Source organism: Lagopus leucura, unplaced genomic scaffold (assembly GCF_019238085.1).
Source record: "Lagopus leucura isolate 7727_CA_CO unplaced genomic scaffold, USGS_WTPT01 Super-Scaffold_100159, whole genome shotgun sequence".
In the NCBI taxonomy this organism is placed as follows: domain Eukaryota; kingdom Metazoa; phylum Chordata; class Aves; order Galliformes; family Phasianidae; genus Lagopus; species Lagopus leucura.
In genome coordinates, this window is record NW_024962335.1 from 22,480,385 (window position 1) to 22,503,499 (window position 23,115).

General features: G+C 44.6%; 2 protein-coding genes across 10 annotated transcripts in view; one reads left to right on the top strand and one right to left on the bottom strand.

The window, feature by feature from the left end:
* The window catches only part of WNK1 (WNK lysine deficient protein kinase 1), a 97,177-nt gene extending 90,814 nt beyond the window's left edge, over positions 1-6,363 (top strand). For 6 of the 8 annotated variants that reach the window (XM_042889912.1, XM_042889914.1, XM_042889915.1 and 3 more), the window contains 2 exons: positions 4,746-4,933; positions 5,232-6,363. In XM_042889912.1, the coding sequence (XP_042745846.1) occupies positions 4,746-4,933; positions 5,232-5,546 (503 nt within the window). In that variant the 3' untranslated portion in view covers positions 5,547-6,363. Of the gene's footprint in view, positions 1-1,345; positions 3,214-4,745; positions 4,934-5,231 lie in introns of those variants that run through there. The other 2 variants (XM_042889916.1, XM_042889917.1) reach the window with 1 other exon arrangement.
* A 3,543-nt stretch (positions 6,364-9,906) lies between these two features.
* On the bottom strand, positions 9,907-20,319 carry RAD52 (RAD52 homolog, DNA repair protein). 2 transcript variants are annotated; one of them, XM_042890234.1, is made up of 11 exons: positions 20,233-20,319; positions 17,911-18,012; positions 17,302-17,395; positions 15,975-16,042; positions 15,613-15,731; positions 15,452-15,527; positions 12,991-13,187; positions 12,675-12,811; positions 12,006-12,086; positions 11,222-11,467; positions 9,907-10,658 (listed from the first exon to the last, which is right to left on the bottom strand). In XM_042890234.1, exons 1-11 carry the CDS (start codon positions 20,317-20,319, stop codon positions 10,600-10,602), a joined length of 1,266 nt encoding a protein of 421 aa, XP_042746168.1. In that variant the 3' UTR covers positions 9,907-10,599. The 2 variants fall into 2 exon arrangements, with proteins under 2 accessions (XP_042746168.1, XP_042746167.1); XM_042890233.1 differs by having other exon boundaries at positions 9,907-10,661.
* Positions 20,320-23,115: the final 2,796 nt, after the last annotated feature.

The following is a 23,115-nucleotide window of genomic DNA, read 5'->3' on the forward strand; positions in this document are numbered from 1 at the left end:
GGGGGGGGGAGTGCTGCGACATCTCCCATGCTGCTGCTGCAGGCTGGACCCTTTGAATGCTCTGACATTTGTTTCCCAGACTCCAGAATGAGTTGATATGAGAGTTCCGAATGCTGAAAAGAGACCTTCAGTTGCTGCACTGCCTAATGTACCGTGCATCTGTAACATCTGTTGAGCTGCAGTTGGCAGCCGGAGAATTGTGTACAGGAACAAGACCTGGCCTTCTGCTGAGACAGCTGCAATGCAACCAGCACGATCTTCTAAGGCAGTGGAGTCAGAGAGGGGAAACATATTTGTGGCTGCTGAATTTTGCAATGATACCTCATTGGATTTTAGATATATTACTGTGCGGATGTGCAGTAACAAACATCTGCAGTTCAAAGACTTAGCAGCTCCTTTCTTGGAAATACTCACATGCTTACCAAAGTTAACTCTTCAAAATCCTCTCTTGTCTGCCCCATCCTTTGTAATGAACAACTACTCCACTTCTGGAATTGACAGTGAACTGAATGTGAGAGCGTCATGTACTTCTAAGGCTCTGGCTTGCTGCAAATTGTGCACCATCTGGCTCTAAGAATACATTGGCATATCCTCTACCTGTGGGGCTTGTGCTAAGAAAAATGGATTCTTTTTGATATGCGTGTTGTAGCTGTCCTGCAAAAGCAGGTTATACTCGTAGAGGTATGGCACAGCTTGGCCTGGCACTCAGCTCATTACAGGCTGCTTGCTTCCTGGAGTCCTGTCCTTTGAGTGCTATTGCAGACTGTTATGGAGAGTGACAACTGGGAAAGATGCTGGGTTCGAATCAGCAGCGTTGAGGAAACAGTGCAGTAATTGATGCTTGTAACTGTGCGGTGGGAGAAATAGAGTGGTACAGCCTGGCAGGGAAGGTCTGTCCCACAGATCTGGGGAGGCCTGAGAGAACAAGGTGACAAACCATGAGTGCACTTGGCTTATCAAATTCTTCTCACTTGGTGACGGTCAAACTTGATAGCTGTGAAATGCTTTCTGCGCCCTGACAAAAATGCAAGATGTATTTGCTTTGCTTTTGTAGTAACAGGCAGTTGAAATCGTAATGTGTTCTGCCATTCCTCACTGCAGTTTGGGAATTCTGAAATACTGAAAAATAAATGCAGAAGGCCAAACCATTTCTTTTTCTGAAAATACAGCCCACGAAACTGTCAGAGCAATCTTGGGCTTTTTCCTAGAACATACCAGAACTTTCAGGAGCCCTGCTGTGCCATGCCCTCTGTTTCTCACCAAGCTTTTCGTACTGTTTGCTGATACTAAACATTTCTCACTGTTTCTCTTATCTTTAACAAATGACTCTCTCTTTGTGCTTCAGGGAAGATGGTGAAAAAAGTCTGTCCTTGCAACCAGCTCTGTAGTAATTATCTTATTTCTGTTATCTCCAACTCCTGACTGTAAAGCTGTTCATTGGCTTTTTCTGGTCACCGAAGCCTTGCCTCCCTGACTCTGTCTCTAGCACAGCATCTGTCTGTCTCTGTTATGCCCTCTAATGTGTACTCTGTTGTTAGCATAGCTGTACAGCGTGGCTATTACCTTTGCAGAAGAGTGGAGGCAGAGCCTCACCTTCCCTGAGCAACTCCTTGCTCCCTGCTAATAACAGTGAATTGAGCATCAAGGACAGCTGCTCACTGTGATGTGCTAACGCTGTACCTTTGAGCAGCTGGTTTCTGTACGTATCTGATGGGTTCTGCCATCTCAGTGACAGCTCCAATGGCAGAGAGTCCTTCAGCGTTGCAAGAGTAAGCCATCTGACCTCTATCCGTGTCCTGAAGTAAGAGATGTCTAGAAAAGCCAGCATATGGTCACGTCACTGAAGACGGCTTAAAGGTGCCTTTTGACAGTGCCTTTCTCACTCATGGTGAGATTTAAAAATGATAATAATAAAAAAGAAGGCTGGGTGTAAAATGAAGGCATTGTAGGTGGCAGGCTGAAGAAGCAGAAGCCTGTTTCACTTCAGGTCCCTCATGTCAGAGTAGGATTGGGGATGGCTGCTGTGACCAAGCAGGAATGCGGGGGTTTGTTTCCATTAAATGCCACGAATTGAAACGCTTCCTTCTCACACTCTTCGGGATGGCAGCTTCAGTAGGCAGCAACTACACCAGGGTTAAAAGGTGAAGTTCCTAAGAAGTCAGTTTTTACACTGATACTGTGGGAGCTCCCAGTAATTTTACAGCTCACCTCTTATAGCGTAGGTTGGTCTGCCTCAAGTTGTCTGTGACTTGAGATTGGAGCTCCTTACTAAAATCACTTTTCAGATAAAGCCCTTTGCCCCCCACCTTTCCTATCTGCCTTAAAGCCTGGGCTAAACACTCAGCCAGTCCTCTTCAGAACACTTCAGCTTTTCTAAATGATTTTTCACATCTTTGGATGATTGTTCTGTAGTATTTTGTAATTAACTCCCTCCATTGCACGGCCTGAAGAGGCTCTTCAAGCATAGAGCCACGGTCCCAGGTTGCCAGCTGTGCACTTATTGATTAACATAGAAATATGAGACACGAGAACCAGATATTGGCCATCATGAAGAGTATGAGAGTAAGTGTGTCAATCCCTGCATGAGCCCTCATGGTGGAATGTGGTCGTTACTGGTTCCACACCTCATCTTGAGTACCTCTTTGTTATTTTTGCCTGTTTTGTGTTTAATTTCACCTTCTTTTTCTTGGTCACTGTTATTATTAAATAAGATGTGGTGCATGCTTAAAGTTTTCATTATTTTATTGTAGATTTTTCCTTTCCACCTTATGGTATGTTTCTGTTAGCATTCATCTGAGCTGCAGCTGCACTCCCTGGTCAGGGAACCCTATTCTCTCCTTCCCTGTGCACTGTTGCATGCCTCTGCCTGCCTGTAACAGCTGCTGTCCCTCTGGTGAGCACCCTCACTGGGAGCCATCTCCATGCTTGAGCTGGATCTGGTGGGAGGGAGTTGTGTCCTTCCCTCCTCAGCACTACTAGAGGCGGTAACACTTTGCTTATTTGTCCTGCGTAGTAAGTATGTCACCTTCCTAATTCACTCCTTAATATAAAGCATTCCTGCAGGGGTTTGGAGCCAGTTCATTCTTTGATGCCATGGTTGCAGGGAGTGGGGCAGCTAGCCAGGGAGGGCAGCACGGAAGAATTAGAATTGCAGAATCATTAAGGTTGGAGAAGACATCTGAAATCATTGAGTCCAACCAGCTACCCATGCCTGCCGTGCCCACTGCCCACATCCCTCAGTGCCACATCCACACTGTTACTGAACACCTCCAGGGTGGTGACTCCACCACCTCCCTGGGCAGCCTGTGCCACTGCAGCACCACTCCTGAGAAATCAGCTGTCAGACAGGAGACAACGATTGTCATTCAGCCTTGGCAATGGAGATGACTGTCTTTGCTAGGATTTTTGATCCTCAACTTTTTAAATCAGTTTTCTCCAGAAATTCTGCCATACGCTCAGGTTATCCTGGGCTTCCCAATTGCAGCCTTCAGAACAAGCAGGTAGAAATATATGAAGCTATTTGAAAACCAGTTAGGTGAAGATGCTTGCAGTGAATGCAGGGTTTAGCTCTACACTGACAGGAACTAATTATGTTTAGTTGGTTTTGAGCCAAGCGGATTTGAGAAATGTAGATTCATTCTGCCTTCCCCGTGGTCCTACTGGTCCCACATCTGGAAATGAAGATACTTCTGGAATGTATTCATTCCACATCTGAAATGAAGCTACTGCTGGGAATTCAGAATTCTTACCTGATAATAAACAACTTTTGCTACTGCTATGTTATCTGTCTTGTGAAAAGCTTCATTTTGAGTGAAGCTGTGTGCTTATTAGGGCGAGACAGTGAGTAAGGCTACTAAACACAGAACTTCTGGATGTTTTCTGCAGTGTGCTGTTCAGCCAGCTTTCTAGAAGCACCAAATTCCCAGTATTCATGTGTGGGGCTTTTGTTCTTGTGGTCAACCCAGTGAACAGAAATTCGTGTCAAAGCACATCCAAGGAACTGGTCTCATTTCTGCCTTCTTTAAGCTGTGTTAGTCATTTGCATTGAAATGCTTGTTCTTCAGACTAGGAAATCTGAACATAATGGCAAAAAAGTGCTTTCAGAGGCAAAAAGCAAAATTTAACACAGTGCAGACTTCCCCTGCTGATCCCCACTCTTTAGTGGATGAAGACAGTCCTGTCTGGTTATGCTCAAGTATGGCAGCTATTGGAAACAACAGTTCTTGTATAACGCTGTGGCTTTTTGTGTAATCTGAGGGAATTTTTCCTCTTCATTTTATGAAGTGGAGATAATTTTCTACAGAGCAGCTGGCTGCGCTGTTTGTAGTACTCCATATTCAGCATCCAGCATTGTCCTCTAAGGTGGAATTGACTTGTGCTGGTAGTGGTTGCTGCTAATTAAATGGTATAGGATGAAAGAATGACACAACTACTGTCATCTGGTGCTGAAATCTAATCTTCTTTTTCTTCTGCAAAGACCTATAGGCTGCTGCTGTTCCCCTGTAAAGATGACTACTTGCAGGACTTCTTGAAGGAAACATCTGTGAAATATTAATAATCTGAGGAAATGCCTGTAGGAGTCCTCATAGTTCCTACTTCAGCTTGTCTTGAAATTGAAACCTAGACTTAAGCTGCATGGCATTTTAATTGGCTCTCTATCGTTGTACCATTGCCACAATTATTAAATTCACTGGAGGAAGCTGATCTTGACCCCACATTTTGACTCCCATTTCTTGTGTTTTTAGGGACCAGTAGCACTAACGCAGTCGGGGCTACAGTGAACAGCCAAGCACCCCAGTCTCAGCCTACTGCTATTGCCTCCAGCCGAAAAGGGACTTTCACAGACGACCTGCACAAGCTGGTAGATAACTGGGCCCGAGATGCCATGAACCTGTCTGGCAAGAAAGTTGGCAAAGGGCATAGCAACTATGAGGTAAGTTTTAACCCATAAATGTTTACGGCTGTGACTGTCGGGTCGTCTTGCTATGTCAGTGTCAACCAGGTGGAGTACAGTCACCACGTATCCTGGACAACTGCGCTACAGAAATGTTGGGTAAACCTTGTGTGCACAGTGTGATATTGCGTGCTCTGGAAGGGAAGAGAGATAACTGAAGAGTAAAGAGAGTAAAGCCATGATGTGTTCTTCCAGACAGCCATTTGGAACGGCCTGCGGGGATAGCTGGTGGTTTGTAAGAACAGCTGTTTAACTTGGAGGTTGGGTTTTCTTTCAGGGCCCTGGAATGGCAAGAAAATTCTCAGCACCAGGTCAGCTCTGTATCTCTATGACATCTTCCCTGGGTGCTACGCCCATCTCTGCAGCATCAGCTACCTCTTTAGGTCCCTTCACGAAGGCCATGTGCCCTCCGCAGCAGTACGGTTACCCAGCAGCGTCTTTTGCCGCTCCGTGGAGCGGGACGAGCGGTCCGGCACAGCAACCACTTGGCCAGTTCCAGCCTGTAGGTGCCGCGTCTTTGCAAAGCTTCAACATCAGCGGTTTGCAGAAATCCATCAGCAACCCTCCAGGCTCCAACCTGCGGACCACTTAGCCCCGCTCGGAGACCGTGCTGGCTAGACCTCGGGACGGGACGTGGGGAGGGAGACGGGGCCCTTTGTCAACTCCTAGTGCTGCAATGAACTGGTTGCTTGCCAGACTGGGAATGAATTTCTCTTTTCCACCCATTGCTGTTAACTTTCTGTAAAGGGGGCTTCCCCACATGCTTTCAAGGGGGAGAAGGATGATCGGCGTCTTTACGATGGGACAGTTCTTTTGACTTGAGGGGTCCCGCTCTCGTGTGAAGCGAGAGCCGTGAAGATCAGTGACGGGGGCAGTTAACGCAGTCTTGCTGTAACATTTCTCTGGTTTGAGGCCGAATCCGCGTATGTGAAGATGGGAGAGTTGAATCCTAGCATGAGGCTTTAGCACACTTCTCTCCCTGAAGATCCGAGACCAGCTGTCCAAATCCCCCTCCTCTCCCTCTCCCCACTCGATCGTATTTGGCTCCAGAACGATGGGGCACCCGAATGGACTTGCAGTGCAGCCCGTGCTTGATAGGTCATTACTGCTTTAAGTAAGATATTAACAGCTTTGACTGCAGCATTAGAGCAATTTAAATTGTTTAAAGATTTTAAAAGTTCCCTGCGGACATGTACTTACCATCAGTTTTGATGTGGAAACACTGTGATATATAAATGTTGTTGGACAACAGTAGTTTAAAAATGAGTGGAATATAGAGGGTTAAAAAAGTTAAAAAGTAAAAAATGGGAAAAAAAGCTAGCTATATCCTTATACTTATTGGAGACACTTTAACTTTTTCCTTTGTATTTTCATTGTATTAGATAAATAAATGTGAATGTAAAATTGTATAAATTAATGTACTTGAATACTTGTCTGTTCTCCCAGTATGCTTGCTGGATATTTTAGTGCCTTGGACTTCTATTGCTTCTGCAGTTAGCGTTGTCTTCCCAGCAGACCCCAGGTGGACAGAGGGCAAGTTCAGAGAAGGCCGTGTTGGTTGTACCTGTGGACGGGGGCCTGACCGGCGGCGTAGCGATCGCGATAGCGCGATAGCGCCTAGAGGAGGTGCAGCGGGGCGGAACCAGGCTCCGCGTGTTGGGAAACTTGGCCGAGGGGGTGACCTGATGTTGGTGGTGCGATGAGGGCCAGGTGGGGTGGGACGGAGGGTTGTGCGTGAAGCCAGAATGAGACGAAGCGCCGTTGTGTAGGGGCAGGAGGTCTGGATCAGGAATGGAGAGGATGGGGAGAAGGAGTGTCTATGGGAAGGGTCCCACTTCAGATGCAGTGTGACTCCACCTGTGAAGTGGTGAAGGTGTTTGGTCAGGATGTGACTTGAGGGAGAGGTGCCGTTCCTCGTTGGCGTGGGCTTGTCTTGCTGGGATTGCTTTTCTTTCTTTGTTTTGTTGTGTTTTATGGGTTTTTTTTTTTTTTTATCCATTGAAGCCAGGAATAGTCGTCCTGGCACAATGTCCATTGCCGGCAATGGATGCACTTGAAACAGCCGGCATCAAGAAATTTCCTCAGTCTTAGTTGGAGGATTTATGCTCCAACTCTAACAGATTTCCAGCTGGTACCAGGACTGTAGCCGTCACCTCTTAGTTAGCTGTACTGTACCTTTGCTGTGTTCATTCTCCCTTTTCATATTTAAGAATACTGGTTTCCTCTACAAAGTTAAAATAATACCAGCCAGTATTTTACACAGTGCTGCAAAGAGCTGTGAAGGATCACTGCTGCTTCCCAGCACTGGGGCAGCTCGCTGGTGTCTGGAAGTTGGTGCACCCAGGAGATTGTTTCTTGCCCAAATCATTTTTCCTGAGAGTGTTGTTCCCCTGTGGAGCCTTAACAGGGAGTTTTTCTGTCTGTGAGTGTTCTCACTTGAATTTTTGTTTTATTTTATTTTATTTTTTGCAAAGAGATGTGCGAGATCCATTTCTTTCCTGTTACTTTTTTCTTTTTTCTTTTTTCTCTTTTTTTTTTTTTCCAGCAGTTTTGGCAGCAAGGGCCACCCTACCTGGGTGGAGAGAGATGCCAGAGGGCAAAAGCCAGCAGCAAAGAGCCTGGGCTCTGAGATCCTTAGGTTTGGAGGCTCGTTCTTTGTGACCTCAGTGCGGAGTGGAGCTGCTGAAGGGGAGAGGAGAGAGGCTCGTGGCGTGAGTGTGGTGGGAAGGGGCAGAAGTGGGGGGCCGTGCTGCTGAGGTTGGACAGGAAAGCTCTGCTGCGTGCCCTGAATGGTGCATTGGTTTCCCAAATACACCCGGTGGAAGGGGAGAGGTGTGCCTGAGGAAAAGGAGCGGTTGTCGGCCTGAGGCAGTGGTGACACACAAGGGGAATACTCACGACAGGGGAACGATGAAGCTGAACGCAGCACGTGGTTATTTAATTTTGATCTAATAAGTTTGAGGTTGTTTTCACTTAATGTTATGCAAGAACTGGTTTTATTTACCATTGATTCCCCCTCCCCCCCTTCCTGTGGATGAATAACTGAAGTCTAGAGGAATAAACTAATGCTACTGAACTGTTAAATTATTTTGTTTAATATTACACTTTGAGTATCTTTTTCCACATAAAATCTGTTTCTGAATTACAAGCGTTTTCTTTACATTATTTAACAATGTACACTGTAAAAAAAAATAAAATAAAAAAAATAAAAAAGTTGAAACTTTGGGCTTCCCTGGCCACAGTTAGTTGTGTATTTGGCAGCGTCACCCCAGCTGCTCTCCTTCTATGGTTGTGCTTTGTGCTGCAATTTGTCACCTCTGCAGAATATCGCGTCAAGTCACTGAAAGAAACCCAACGTGCTTTGCTGAGCGCTGGGTTTTCTCGTGGGCCTCTCCTCCCTGCTCCTGCAGTGATTTAACTGCTACACAGTTGATAACAGTTACGGGTAGAAAAGCTGGAGCGGGGCTGCTCCACCTCACCTGCTGGGTCGGCTCTTCTCCTCTCTGGGTCAGAAGGGAGTGGGGCTGAGCTGCGGTGCTGGGTTCTGCCTTTAGTCTTCATTCGGTCTGAATGCCATCCCCAAACTTGCAACTCTGCCCATACAGTGTAAGAGTGGAGCTATACGGAGTTGTTCTCAAGCAGCTGTAGGCTCGCAGGAATTACTTGGTATTTCTAAACACTAATTACTGCTGCATTTCTTTCCATTTTAAGAACAGCTTCTGTTATGAGTCATGCTGCTCAAGTCCTTAAAGGAAAAGCTCCATGGATGAACGTTACTGCTTTTTTTAAAGAAGGACCAATCTGAGAGGTACTGACCCCCTCTGGAGGAGGCATCTCTTTCTTTGCACTGTTCTGCTGTCAAGAAAGCTGATGAAATTGTCAGAGACTTTCAGGTTTTCTATTGTAAGAACTGGGGGAGGCTTTGCTGAACACAGCAGTGGTGTGTCTGCACATTCCCTTCCTTACAGGTATCTTATTTCAACACTGGGCGCATGACTCAGATGCGTGGTATGCATTTCTTTCCTGAGCTGCTCTGATCTCACTCAGCACTGAGTTGGAGAGAAACCAATATTACTGAAATCTGAAACTGTTTTCTAGGTAATGATCTGTGACAGTTAATTTCATTTGTCCTGTCTTTTGGTACCAACATCGGTCCTTGTTTGTCCTGTTTGAGAGGTGAGTGGGTAATAGAGGCTGCATAAGAAAAAAGGACTGATAAGTGGCGAAGGTGAAGTAGGAGGGACAGGAATCAATGCTTCATACCTCCTGGGTAACATTTAGATTGCTTTACGAAACTCATCTGGATAGAACGGTAATGACAGCAGAGCACAGAAATAAGGTCCTGTTTCAAGTCTGACATCAGTTTCAGGGTCGGATTAATCAAAATTGTTGTCAGTTTTCCTGGGTCCAGCCCCAGCCATGCTGCACCATCCTTCCAGTGCTGCCGCTAGGGAACACAGAACCAGCTTCCCCTCTCAAGTCCTGGGCTCAGGCTGCTTTAGGCATGGAGGGTGCTGCCACTGCTTGGCTGGCGGTGCCCAGCTCCTGCCTGAGACAGCAGGGGCTGCAGCTGAGTCCCTTCACCAGAAGAGAAAGAGACCCAATAGCTGCCCAACAGAACCGTTCTCTCACCAGAGTGGGGCCTTTGAAGCTGGGCACAGAGGACTTCCTAAATGCTGCTTGAAAGATCTTGCTTTGACCTTATTACTAAGAGGAGCAGCTGTTGCTTTGCTCTCATGTTTAAAATCCACTTGAACATTTCTGTTTGCCCATACTAAAGCAAATGCAAAGCTGTGCATGCAGTGGTAATCTCTAGCTTTCTACTTGTACCTGCTCACAAACTTCTCTGAGCTTGTTAAACAGTTGGAACTGAATAGGAAGAAGGCACAAATAACAAGTGTGCTTTGTCTGTCCAAATTTAGTGTTTATTCCCGTGTTAAAAAGGAGTAAAAGCTTATTTAAAAGTATAAAATTGCGGCTCTCATTCATTTCACAAAAGGTCCAAACAAGCACTTAGAGGCTGTATGCACTCCTCACTAGCAGCCCCCATGTGTTCCTGCCCCTGTGCTGCATGGGCACAGGTGGACGTGCTGCTGCTGCTCCTGGGGATGCTGTGTGCTTGAGGGGTGAGCTGAGGCAGAGCTGTCAGGGCAATGCTCTGACCCTGCTTGTGCAGCCTCTGGGCAGGCAGCTGGGCTGCATGTGAAAGGCAGAGGCTGCCACAACTGCAAAATGCCTGAGGGAATGCAAGGCTGCATTCTGTCTGCTTTCCTGGGACCATGGCCCACCCTGCCCTCATTTTATTGGAAAAAACTTTCTGTATGCCAAAATGCAACGCTGAGCAGGAAAGAAGCTATGGTGCCTCATTTGAAGGTTTACTTATGCTACAATTTTCAGGCAAATTATTTGTAAAACAGCCACGAGTTGTGCAGGAGCACAAATGATGATGTGTTTATAGAAAAAAAAAATCTGGGCTATGTAATAAACCCAAAGCACATGAAGTTCTTGCTGGCTGTGCCTCTCTGGCTATTCTGTGTTGCTTCAGGACAATCTATTAATAGATGAAGCTTCCTCACATATTTTGAGCAGCCAACTGCAGTCTTATGATGTAATCCAGCATTTAGGTAATGATGCCACCAGGTGTCCTATGTAGGTTCTAGCCTCCGCTTCTTCCAGCTTTGGCTTCTCCTGTGAGGGCTCTGCTCTGCTGAACAGGGAGAGAGTGAGAAAGGGAAGTTTCTTAAAGCTTTTCTTTGAAAGGGTTGATAGCAGCAGGACAAGGGGAAATGGTTTTAAGTTGAGGGAGGGAAGATTTAGGTTGGATGTCAGGGGGAAGTTCTTTACAGAGAGAGTGGTGAGGTGCTGGAACAGGCTGCCCAGAGAGGTTGTGGATGCCCCATCTCTGGAGGTGTTCAAGGCCAGGTTGGATGGGGCCCTGGGCAGCCTGGTCTAGCATTAAATGTGGAGGTTGGTGGCCCTGCCTGCAGCAGTAGGGCTGGAATCCTTGTAGTAGGGTTCGTGATCCTTGAGGTCCCTCCCAACCCGCACCATTCTGTGATTTGCTTCTAAAAGTACTCATTGATTTACTCTTTAACTCTTCCCTGAGAAGACAGTTGGATGAAAAGAGTAGTCCTAGCCTGCTATCACAGCGCTCCACACAAAAGAGGGATGCTTCTCCCATTCCAGATTAGTAATGACAGCAAAGCTTTCAAAGCTAAAAGCTGTTGTTGAGAAAGAAAGAACTCAGTCATTTATCACAGCACGTACCTGGTGTGTGTTGGTTGGCACCGTGGCTGCTGCCCGTGAGAGCAGCAGATGGCTGCAACTGTGCAAACCTCACGGAAGGTTTGTGAGAATGCATTCTCTGGGGCGTTCTGTTACGAGTTGTCATCTGGTGGCATCCGCGGGGCGTCTCGGGGGGTTGGTGTGCTGCTGGTGGGCCCACTGCTTTGTGACACATCAACTTGTTAAGGTCAGTGGTCTCCAAGGAAATGTCCCAAAGTTCAAGATCATCTAGAATGAATGAAAAGATGGTGAAACCAAAGACGACGGCGCTACAGGAACAAGAGCGACTCCAGACCAGCCCGCCCTTTTCCTATAGTGGTGGCCACTATACAAGTTAAACTGTAAGGTATCTTTTATGTCAGTGCACCAGCAGAAAACAGCACTATGCCCTGTGCTCTGAACTTCAGCAAGGTCCACGTGCTGTGCTGTGTGACACAAACAGCCATAGCTGTGTTAAGAAAAGGCACTTCCCCCCCTTCCATGTTCTATTTTTGTGAAACGTCACCAGAAGAGAAGAGATTGCCAAATATGTCTAACAGTGCTCTACTGCAAGGCATGGTGTAAAACTTCTCATGCTGATGGACATCTCATCTCTTGTACATTTTAATACTGTTTTCCTGCCATTCAAGCAAGGTTAGTACAGCTGGGGTCAGACTCCCACTTCTTTTACTCCAAGCTCTTCACATCTTTTATCACCCTTACACGTTGAAGAATTAATCCAAATACCAACAATTTAACATGCTTCTATTCATTATTCTTGGCTGACCTGCAAAGAACTCTTCTTCAATTGCCAGTTGCTGTTGTACTGCTGCCGGACTGCTGTGTTTTACGGGAGGATTGGCTGTTGCTGGATAGAGGTAACACAACAAAAGATTAAAGTCTGAAATACAGAAGAACTTTTCTGTTTCTTCTTAGCAGACAGACGAGTCTGAAGTGATTGTACCCAGGTACCCTCTTTTCCCACAGCTGCTTGGATTTTGGAAGCGGTATATAGAATAGTATGGATGCTGCTGCTGACTAGCAATTGCAGTACTACAAACTCTTTTACCCCACCCCCAAGTTCCCGCTTACCACACATCTGTCCAGACTTCCCATGAGTGAAAAGTAACCTACCAGCAGCTAATGCAACGTCCGCTTGCCTGCAGCCACCTCAGTGAAGGGCTGCAGCCTCAGCTCTGACGCAGAAAGGTAATGATACAGATGGCAGTGGCTGTGCTGCACGAAGCTTTAGTGTAGCTGGACAGTTGCAGATTTAATGATGTGGTTTTAGAGCCGCTTTAAGAACACTGGGATAGAAGTATGAGGATCTTCCTTTGTTTGGTCTCAAAGGAGTGTGATAGCACAGCATAAAACAGATCAGGCTCCCGTACTGAGAGTAACACTTGTCTGCCAGCGGCTATCATTCAAACTGTCAGCTTCTAATGCCCCATCTCACCCTGTTTGCTGCTGGGAGTAACTTCTGTGACCTGACATCTCTTCTCCATCTGTTCCCGGAACTGTTGCTGTAGCTGCTTTTGTCGCAGTTTCCGCTGGTACGTGGCATCACACTCAGCAGCTGGGGAATCTGTGTTTCTGCCCCACCCCCAGGTAAAGACAAAGTTAAAACAGGAGTTCAGCAACTGTATTTTATGAAGAAACATTCATACTCTAATATAATAACTGCAAGAAGAATCCTCTAAATTAGTATTGTATGGCATCTTCCAATTTGGACTGTCCACGTGCTTCAAAGGGGACAGTAACTTCTAACATACCCAGAACTGCTTGGCTGCTTCTGATCTTCTGTCTCTCCAGAAGCCTCTGTGTGACTGGGCTTACGAGTTGGTGCCATTTCATACTGTTGTCTCCATCCTGGGTTCTGCCTTTCCAAACAGCCATCATACCTTGCTTTCTCTATTTCGGGCTCATAGTCCTGTCTTTTAGTTTTCACCAGATCTAACTCGGGGGGCACCTAGTAAAGGAAAATAGAAAACACCTTCAGAAATTTCCTTCACGAAATATGCACAGGTCTTTTCTGCGAGGTACTGTTAGAAAATCTTGTTTCCTCTAGGTAGAGAAGTTTAGAAACTAAAATGCAGTTTAATTTATCTAGTTTATTGCTTTGTGCCAGTTCAGTAGTTGGGTTCTTTAGGGAAGATATCCTGTGTCTGTGATTTTACAAATCTCTGGCTGTGAGGCAGTGGGTGACATTGGCAAAGCAGAGATCTCTGTCATCTTCACTTGGTGAGGTGTCCCTTCGGATCGTTAGCTAGCCAAAGAGAGAGCTCCATGCTGACTAGTGGAGTTGAGTAAATCCTGGTGCGACAAAGGCAACTTTCCTGTGGAACAACGTGGATCAGTGGATGTGAAAGGCTGACTTTTTCCTCAGTGCACAAGGTAGGTTACTGCCTAGCAGCCTACTGCCCCCAGCTGGCACACATCAGGAGCTAACAAGATTAATGCCGACCAACAGCAGGGGCACCTTTAGTGCTACAAAGACTGCTGTGTTACATCCAAGTGTACTTTGTGATAGCTCTGAAAGAACAGGCTTACAGCACTGTTGTTACCAGTGGGACGTGCAGCACAATTTCTTGTCTCTTTCTGGACCAGAAGCCTCTGAAAGAGGCATTTCTTCACAGTGCTTGTTAACTCTGAAGGTTCACTGTTAGAACGTAGGACTTCAGAGGGAAAAGTAACTGCAGCTCTCCCTTGCATGGTGAAACCTAAAGGTAAGCCTAAAGGAGCCTGAGAAGCAAGGCAAGGAGTCACATGGCCTATTTCTTAATGTTTGGTAATGGAAAGAACCGTAGTGATGACAGGGAAAGTGTTCAAGTGCACCTCAGCTGTACAGACTAACTCTTCATACATTCAAGAGCCTGCTCTCATCATACAGTTGCAAATTTCAGGTACCAACACATTTTGAAGCCAAGCAGAGGATGTTTGCAGGTCCTCTTGGTTGCTCCTCATGCAGCAAAAGAACAAAATACCATCACCTCTTTTGCTTTTCTGGGGGGGCTGGCAACAGCCATAACTTTTTTGGGTTCAATCTACAAGCTTAGATTCCTTTGTAATACAGATGCATCTAGCATGTAGGAGTGCTCTTTTGGGAAGGATCCAAGTGGCTTAATTGAAAGCTGATATCACCTTTTGAACTTTAAATCTCAGTACAAAAACACTGTTATAAAATGCCTACTTACTATCTATTATAAATAGAACAATGGACAGAGCTCTGAGGGGTGAAATAGAGGCACAATGTAAACCTTGTTAGAAAGACCAGGCCAAGAATAGTATAGCTGGTGATGCGACTGGGGCTTTGTAAAGTTTGAATGCTGATTAGTAAAAGGACAAATCAACTATCAGTGCACACACTGATATTGTTACTGTATGGATTTTGCTTGTTCTTAAGTTCAAACTACAGCAGACAACTTTGGGATGTGATCCATCTAGTATTGTTTCCAGGACATGCTGGGCTATGCATGTTAAACTTTATTGGAAGAAGTCTTTCTCACAAAAAAAGCACCTTGTTTTCTGCCAGAGCTTCTAAAATGTAGAGAATCTTCCTCCTGCTGCCCAGTATGTCCAACCTTGGCTTCCAGCTTGAGAGTCTTCAGGACTAAATGAAATGGTCCTGATTTCACAGAATGTACAGAAAATAGCACTTAGAAAAAGCTAGTTTAAACAGTTAATCTTCCCAGTGTAGCATTTAACCTCTTATGAGCACAGATGTAACTGCACACATTGCTGGCACTGAATAAAAAGACTTGGCTTTGGGCTGTGGATGCCCCGTCCCTGGAGGTGTTCAAGGCCAGGTTGGATGGGGCCCTGGGCAGCCTGGTCTGGTATTAAATGGGGAGGTTGGTGGCCCTGCATGTGGCAGGGGGGTTGGAGCTTCATGATCCTTGAGGTCCCTTCCAACCCTGGCCATTCTGTGATTCTGTGAAGACACTAAATGTCACACGGCATCTTGAGTAGAATACTGTTTCTTCAGCTTTCTCACCACAGTAAGCTTGCCTACTGAAAATAGTTAAACTTTAGAACAGTTGTAGTAAAGTGCTGGAAGAACTCAGTAACAGACAGCTTGTGCAATCAAACTAGCAGGCAAATGCTACAGGTCTGATAGCAGGAAATATTGGGGGCTAAGATGCATTTGCATCATTATTTACGTTCCTTTTAACACGAAGGATCAGGAACAATCAACATCTAGCAGTCCCTGCTCTGAAACACCACATACTGTACCTGACGTGGAAGCTTATTAACTGCTTGTAGGTAGTCTTTGTCTAGGATGCAGTTCCCAAGAGCATTCCCAAAGCACCTGAGAAACAAGAAGACTCGTTGTGACTGAAAATAACAGCTCCCAAATGACTTCTGAGAATCTGCAAGCACTGATCTTCACTTACTTGAGTGCCCTCTTCAGTCCATCTGTTACTGCCTCCTTTCTTGCCTTTTCCAAGGACAAGGCCTTGGACTTCAAGCCTTCGCTGACTCCGTAGCCCACATCTTCATGGTATGAGCCATCCTGCAGTAAGATTTTAAAAGCATTAAGTATAAGGGAAATTCTGCACATAAAGCATCCATTGCTAGACACTGTGCTTTCCTAAGCCTGTTTACTCACCCTTAGCTGGATGTCAGTGTTTTAGACTCCACTATTTCTCTGGTGTAGTGCATTACTCCTGAAAACTACAGTCTGACCTGTGTATTTTCATCCCCAGCTTTAAGTAATTGCTCAGCTACAGACAGAGCAAACACAAAACCCACTTACCTTAAGCTGGACTCTCACGAATGCACAGACCCCCACATAGAACCTGCCGTTGTTGAGATCAACAAAGTCTGAGGGGAAAAAAAAGTAGCATCCTAAATAACACAAAAGACTTCTGACTTCCACATGTAGATCTCAGTTCTCTTCCTTTGGATATTCATAAACCTGTAGTGTAGTTGCTGAGTGGGCCCAAGACATTGTCACTGTATTTTCTACATTGTGGAGCATGACTTATAATACTTGCCATCCAAGAATGATAACTTGTAGATGTGCTCTGGGGATGCTCTATTTTCTGGCTATCAGTGTGTTGGTCTGCCAAACACTTGTGCTCTGGTATCATGTGTATAAAGATATATTAAATATATGTTTACATCTGTTTTTTTCTTTTATATGAAAGAAATTGGAGTTGTAAACATGACTCCTCATTCAAATACATATCTTAGATGTTCAAAGAGTAACAGCTCTTTCTCAGCTGGAAGTAAAGATTTAAAGTACCAGTTTATAGAAACAACAATGGAAAAGAACCTTAACTGTCTATAAAAGCAACTTATTTTCTATTATCGATTAGAAGCTTCTCATCTGGGAAATGTTGCTCAAGGCTTTATCCACGACTCTCAGTTCAGAACCTCTAAACAACCATTGGCAGTATTACAAGTCTGACAGAATCACAGAATGGCCAGGGTTGGAAGGGACCTCAAGGATCATGAATCTCCAACCCCCCTGCCACATGCAGGGCCACCAACCTCCCCATTTAATACCAGACCAGGCTGCCCAGGGCCCCATCCAACCTGGCCTTGAACACCTCCAGGGACGGGGCATCCACAGCCTCTCTGGGCAGCCTGTTCCAGCACCTCACCACTCTCTCTGTAAAGAACTTTCCCCTGACATCCAACCTAAATCTTCCCTCCCTCAACTTAAACACATTTCTCCTTATCCTGCTGTTATCAACCCTTTCAAAGAGTTGATTCCCCTCCTGTCTGTAGGCTCCCTTCAGGTACTGAAAGGCTGCAATGAGGTCACCCTTCTCTTCTCCAGGCTGAACAAAACCAGGTCTCCCAGCCTGACACATAGCTGAAATGCTTTGTAGTTCAAGAAACTGTACAATGGTGTCCAAAAGTTCCATCCTCATCTGGTCCACTTGTTCAATAGTTTTGTAAAGCTGCCAGATGTGTAATCCTTTTTCAACCCAGGATTTAAAAAAAGCAGTATAATAATCCTCTGTCTCTGAACTGCTCTGAACTTTTTACAGGATTATTTGAGAAATTTTTCCTTCAAAGTCATCATAGTGAAAAATGTGGACAGACTTTTTTTATGCCAATCTGATACTTACCAACATTCTGTTGAGTGACTGAATGAGCCCAGCCATTGAAGCCAAACATCTCATTGGCCAGACTGATTACCTTGTGACCCTCAATGTAACAGACCTGAAAACAGAAACATACATGTATGTATATACACACACACTCTTTATTTTAAAGAAAGATTACATAGATCATCTTACTCTGAGGAAACCTGCCTAAATTCAAGATAATTGAATGATGATGCAGATTTAGGTTCACCATCTTCTGGCAAGTGTGATGGAGAGAACTGAACAAATATGCCAGAATTAAGGGGAGCAGAGCTAGCAGGCACTAAAGAAGTAAAATTGCAGCTTGTGTCACATAATTATTCATATACTTCAGTTCTAGAAAAAAAAGAAAAACATCTCAATGTTCCACAAGGAGGATGAAGGACTGAAAAGTTAAGTGGCTTTAAGAATAAGAATGTAAGGTTTCTGTGGCTAAGATAAGGCCAGAATACATGCTAGTCTAGTTTTCCTTTCACCTCTGCTGATTACACTTCAGTGGGAAATTTTCAAAACTAAGGATTGTTATTATTTTAATAATAATTCTCCTGGAACAAAAATGCAAGTTGAACATCTATGGATGTTTATTCATACCTTTTGTCCTCCTCCAGCTTGCCGACTGCTGATATATTCTGGACCCAGTTTCTGACGAAGAGCGTGCTGGATGGCTTGATATTCATTTGCTGTAAATTGATACTTGATGGAAACAAAGTAAGACAAAGGTTCTCATTCTCTCCATATTAGCCATCCCTCTTCTCCTAGTATTACTTCATAAGACAATTTTCCCTGTCCTTTCAAGAGATACGTGGTCCACTTTTAGAATCAGGATGTAACCACCAAAGAGAGACCCTGGGGCACGTGTACACATTTGTGCACTGTATTGTTTTTTTCCATACTCTTGAGATCATACATAGATCATCTTGAGTGCAACAACACGGCACGTGCACGACAACCAGGCTATCAGGCCCAGCAAGCCTGAGTTTGTGAGAGGCTGCCTGACCAACCTCATCTCCTTCTATGAACAAGCGACCCACTTGGTGGATGAGGGAAAGGCTGTTGACATAGTCAAGCTAGACTTCAGCAAAGCCTTGGACAAGGTCTCCCATTGCATTCTCCTGGAGAAGGTGGCAGTCCGTGCCTCGGACAGGTACAATTTTGCTGGATAAAAAAACTGGCTGAACGGTCAGGGTCAGAGAGTTGTGGTGAATGGAGTTAAATCCAGCTGATGACTGGTTCATCCTGTTTAATATCTTTATTGATGAGTTGGATGAGAGAACTGAGTATATCCTCAGTAAGTATGCAGATGACACCAAGTTAGGGAGAAGTGTCTGAGGGTAGGAAAGCCCTACAGAGGGATCTGGGCAGGTTGGATCAATGGGCTGAGGCCAACTGTGTGCACTTTGGTCACAGCAACTCCATGCAGTGCTACACGCTTGGGGCAGAGTGGCTGGAAAGCTGCATGGAGGAAAAGGATCTGGGGTGTTGGTTGACTCTCAGCTGAACCATAAAAGTCAGGAGCACCCTGGCTTTCATCAGAAATAGTGCAGCCAGCAGGAGCAGGAAAGTAAGTGATCATCCCTCTGTACTCAGCACTGGTGAGGCCGCACCTTGAGTGCTATGTTCAGTTTTGGACCCCTTCCTATAGGAACATTGAGACCCTGGAGGATGTCCAGACAAGGGTGAAAAGCTGGTGAAGGGTCTGGAGCATAAGTCTTATGGGGAGAGGCTGAAGAAACTGGGATTATTCAGTCTCAAGAAGAGGAGGGTCAGGGGAGGTCGTGGCAAGGTGAGCGTCAGCCTCTTCTCCCAGGTAACTAGCAATAGGATGAGAGAGAACAGGAGAGGTTCAGATTGGGTATTACAAAGAAAAGAATTTCTTCTTAGAAAGAGTGGTGATGCATTGGCAATAGCTGCCCAGGGAAGTGGCACAGTACCCATCCCTGGAGGTGTTTAAGGAAAGGGCAGATGTAGCACTTAGGGACATGGTTTAGTGGGAGATGGTGGTGATTGGTCAATGGTTGGACTAGATAATCATAGAGGTCTTTTCCAACCATCACGATTCTACTAATCATTAAGCTCTAGCAAATGTTTTCCATTTCTCAAAACCATCACTTATATTAAAAGAAGTTAAATGAAGCAGGTCTCTTAGTGGATCCTAGTGAAATCTTAACGCAATCATAAACCCTAGTCAAAGTTACCAGGAATACACAGACACATTTATATCTTATCTCTCAAAACTAAAATATAATATTTCACGAGAAAAGTCTTTATAAACTCAAACAAAACCAAAGTTTAATGTTATTCTACCACCACGTCCCATCAGGACAACAGCTTGGGTGATCAATCAAATTAGAAAATTACTGAGACGTGTTCAGCATATTCCCCTACTGCAAGGAAGGTCCTTTGGATACCAGCATCACGGGTATCATTAGGAAGCCCAGCACTGTAACTCATGCTGCATAACTTAGTAGAAATACAATTTACAATCTGCAAAGGTTAGAAAGGCCTAACAGCATTCTTGGGGATTTACACGTTAAAGGATTCAAGCACTAAAAAGCTTGTGTTGTTATATGCTGTTATGTGTGGACAGAATAGGATTTCACCAACTGTATCTTCATGTTCCAGCACTGCCAAATCTCTCACATTCACCTGTGGTTGTATTTAGGCTTAAAGGAAGGGCTTTCTTTTTCTGATACTAGAAGCAAGTCTGTAATAAAAGACATAAGGAAAAGGGGAGCATACACACGCCATGGCTATCATAGAGGAAAACAGAATGTAAGTTTAGGTGCAGAATAGTTAGTGTAGTGGAAATGACTCTAGCCTAACTGTATCCAACTTTAAAATGAGCAAATATGCAGAGCAGATTTCTAGTAGTCCAAGAACGGAACTTGTATTTCTCAGGCAAAGGGAACTGACCTGCCCGAAGCAAGCAGCTGAACTGCTGGTGCTGGTACTGCTGCAGCTGACATGGCTTTCGCTGTCCTTCCCTTGCCTTGCGGGCATCCCTAAAGACAAAAGAAAATACAATTATTGAAAATAAGAGTCAACTATCCATACGAAAACACATCAAAAAAGTCCACTGCACGCTAAGTATAGCAACGTACTGCAATATATTGGACAATACAGTAATACCAGTCATATTTTTGCGCATACTTCTGTGAAACTGCTGCAGGACCAGGTGGAAATTTGTTTTCTGATGCTGTTTCATAGCAGTTAAAATTCTTCTTAAAAACCTACTGTGTAGTAGACAGAAATAGACAGAAATGACTAGCTTCATCCTAAAGGCAGAGGCACTGTTGCGCTCTTGTGTAAGATCAGAGCCTAGAACAACAAAAAAATGTTGTGAGTCTTTATTCTAAATATTAAGCAGGTAAAAATGATGTATTTTTATTCCTTTTAGATGAACATGAATGCACTGTACCGTTTTAGGTAAGAAAAAAAAAAACACCTCAATTGTTCAGATTCCCCAGCACTGTCTTCCTACATCACCTTCCAAATCCATTAACACTTTGATAAAAAGCAGAAGGAGATTTCTAAAGTTGTACTTGTCCATAACCCGACTTGTCCATCTTCATTTTAGATTACTGACTGCAGTCATCGACTGCCTTGAGTTATGATGGCATCACACAAACCATGCAGAGCTGGAAAACATACAGAACCTCCAACAACGTGAAGAAGTTGTGCCAATAATTCAGTAGATGGCACCCTTTTCCAAGCCAGTACCCAACAAGTACCCGATGGTAACCGTGCTACCACTCTCCTGTGCTGCTACAGAAGTGATTGTCCTATTGAGTGCCTACATGACAGGAGCACGAGAGAGCCGCAGCAACACTTCTACAGAAGTCCACAGAGGCAATCTTTTACTGTATTTGCACAAATACTGAGTGCAAGTGGTTTTAGCCCATCAGTCTGTAAGTCTTCTGTACGCAGCACAAAGGAAGTCAACGCGCAATGTATGTCAATGAGACAGCTGGGGATATTAAAACAGATACACAAGATTTTAAATCCTCCAGACAGTGATATGTGATAGCCTGTAGGAGCCTGGTTAGTATTACTTCTTGCTCCTGTACTTCATGTTCAGATTTTTTGAAAGAAGTTGTTTTTCTAGTCTCTAAATAAGGAAGTATTACTAAGGACTCGCTAAACACATCTCAGAAAAGGGATACCAGCTGTACCCTTGGCAAGTACAAACACTGATAATTATGTCAGGTGTAGCTAGAATTCTCTTTTTGTTGGCAATCATTATTTACCTTCTGTCCAGAAGCTGTATAATTGCACAGATCTTGTACAATTGGAAGCGTTTCAATCAGAAGTTAAATGCAATTTATGGTAAATACATTTGGTTTCAGAAGAGAACATGTAGAAGTTAATATTACTAGGAGATGCACACACGGTTTAAGAAAGTTACTGCCCTTTTTGAGCAAAGTGTTCACACTTGGAGAGAAATAAAAAAATAGTATCTGTGGTGAGTGGTGGAGCGAAACAAAGTTTGAAGAGTACTATGTGTATATTTTCACTCTACGCAGATTAAATCAGATCTTAATCAGTATAAAGCCCTTGGAGGGAAAAGGCAATATAAGAAATGTGTGCATTTGCCCTGTGAGCAGTAGGCCAAGAATCTACACACACAGCAGGTGGGTGGCATTCAGAAGGAAAACTGCTTTAAATGAAACCACTATTAAGTCTTTAAAGCTTTTACAAGGTATGCACCACTGTCAGCCTACATTCTATACAGAGATGCACCTTGAATGAAACTGACTGAAGTATGGGTGTCGATTTGAACAAGAATGAGGAAGTGCAGAATTCTGCTAAAAACAGCATCATATATGGTTTTAATCTAATGGAGAGATTTCAATAGAATCTTGCCATTAGAAAATTCTAGTAAGGGACAGATAAAATATGTCCATAGCCTGTATTTAAGTTATCATTTATTCTACAGCTTGTGTGAATGAGATGGATGATGCTAGTTCCAGGCCTTGCTTGCACCAACAGTTTGCTTCAGCCACGGATCTTATTTAAACCAAACGTTCTAACAGAGCAATGTGATTTTTTTCATCAATTTGTTGAAATGCAGTGAGGCTCTATGTCTCCAAGCAGCTTTCAGAGCATGATGGGGCTGGAGCACCTCTCCTATGAAGAAAGGTTGAGGGAAATGGGCTTGGAGAAGAGAAGGCCCTGGGGAGACCTCAGTGTGGCCTTCCAGTACTTGAAGGGAGCACATAAACAGGAAGGGGGTATGTCTGTTTATGAGGGTGGGTAGTGATAAAACAAGGGGGAATGGTTTTAAACTGAGACAGGGGAGATTTAGGTTAGATAATAGGAGGAAGTTTTTCACACAGAGTGTGGTGACACACTGGAACAGGTTGCCCAAGGAGGCTGTGGATGCCCCATCTCTGGAGGCATTCAAGGCCAGGCTGGATGTGGCTCTGGGCAGCCTGGTCTGGTGGTTGGCGACCCTGCACATAGCAGGGGGTTTGAAACTGGATGATCGTTGTGGTTCTTTTCAACTCAGGCCTTTCTGTGATTCTATGAACTTCAATTTCAAGATCAATAAAGCAGGAGTCCTGAAGTTAATTCTGCAAATGGAATTCTAAATCTCCTTTAACACAGAGCCAGGAGCTTGGGAAGGCAAGGCTTCCACTTCTCAGCAGAATGCTGGTTCCTCACTCACTCTCTTAACTCATCTCAAACATTCACCCTGGGATAGATAATAATCATCAGCTATTGGCTAGAGAAGTGCCAAAGGACAGTGCTAGGACAGTGCTGGACACATAAAGTAGCACTAAAAATGCCTTACTC

Excerpts from the sequence above, each read along its gene's own strand:
- RAD52 (XM_042890233.1), bottom strand. The coding sequence starts at position 20,319 with ATGCCCGCAAGGCAAGGGAAGGACAGCGAAAGCCATGTCAGCTGCAGC. Across the intron at positions 15,732-15,974 it reads TCGTGAGAGTCCAGCTTAAG|GATGGCTCATACCATGAAGA; the intron begins GTAAGTGGGTTT and ends ATCTTACTGCAG. Across the intron at positions 12,812-12,990 it reads AAGCAGCCAAGCAGTTCTGG|AAACACAGATTCCCCAGCTG; the intron begins GTATGTTAGAAG and ends GGGGTGGGGCAG.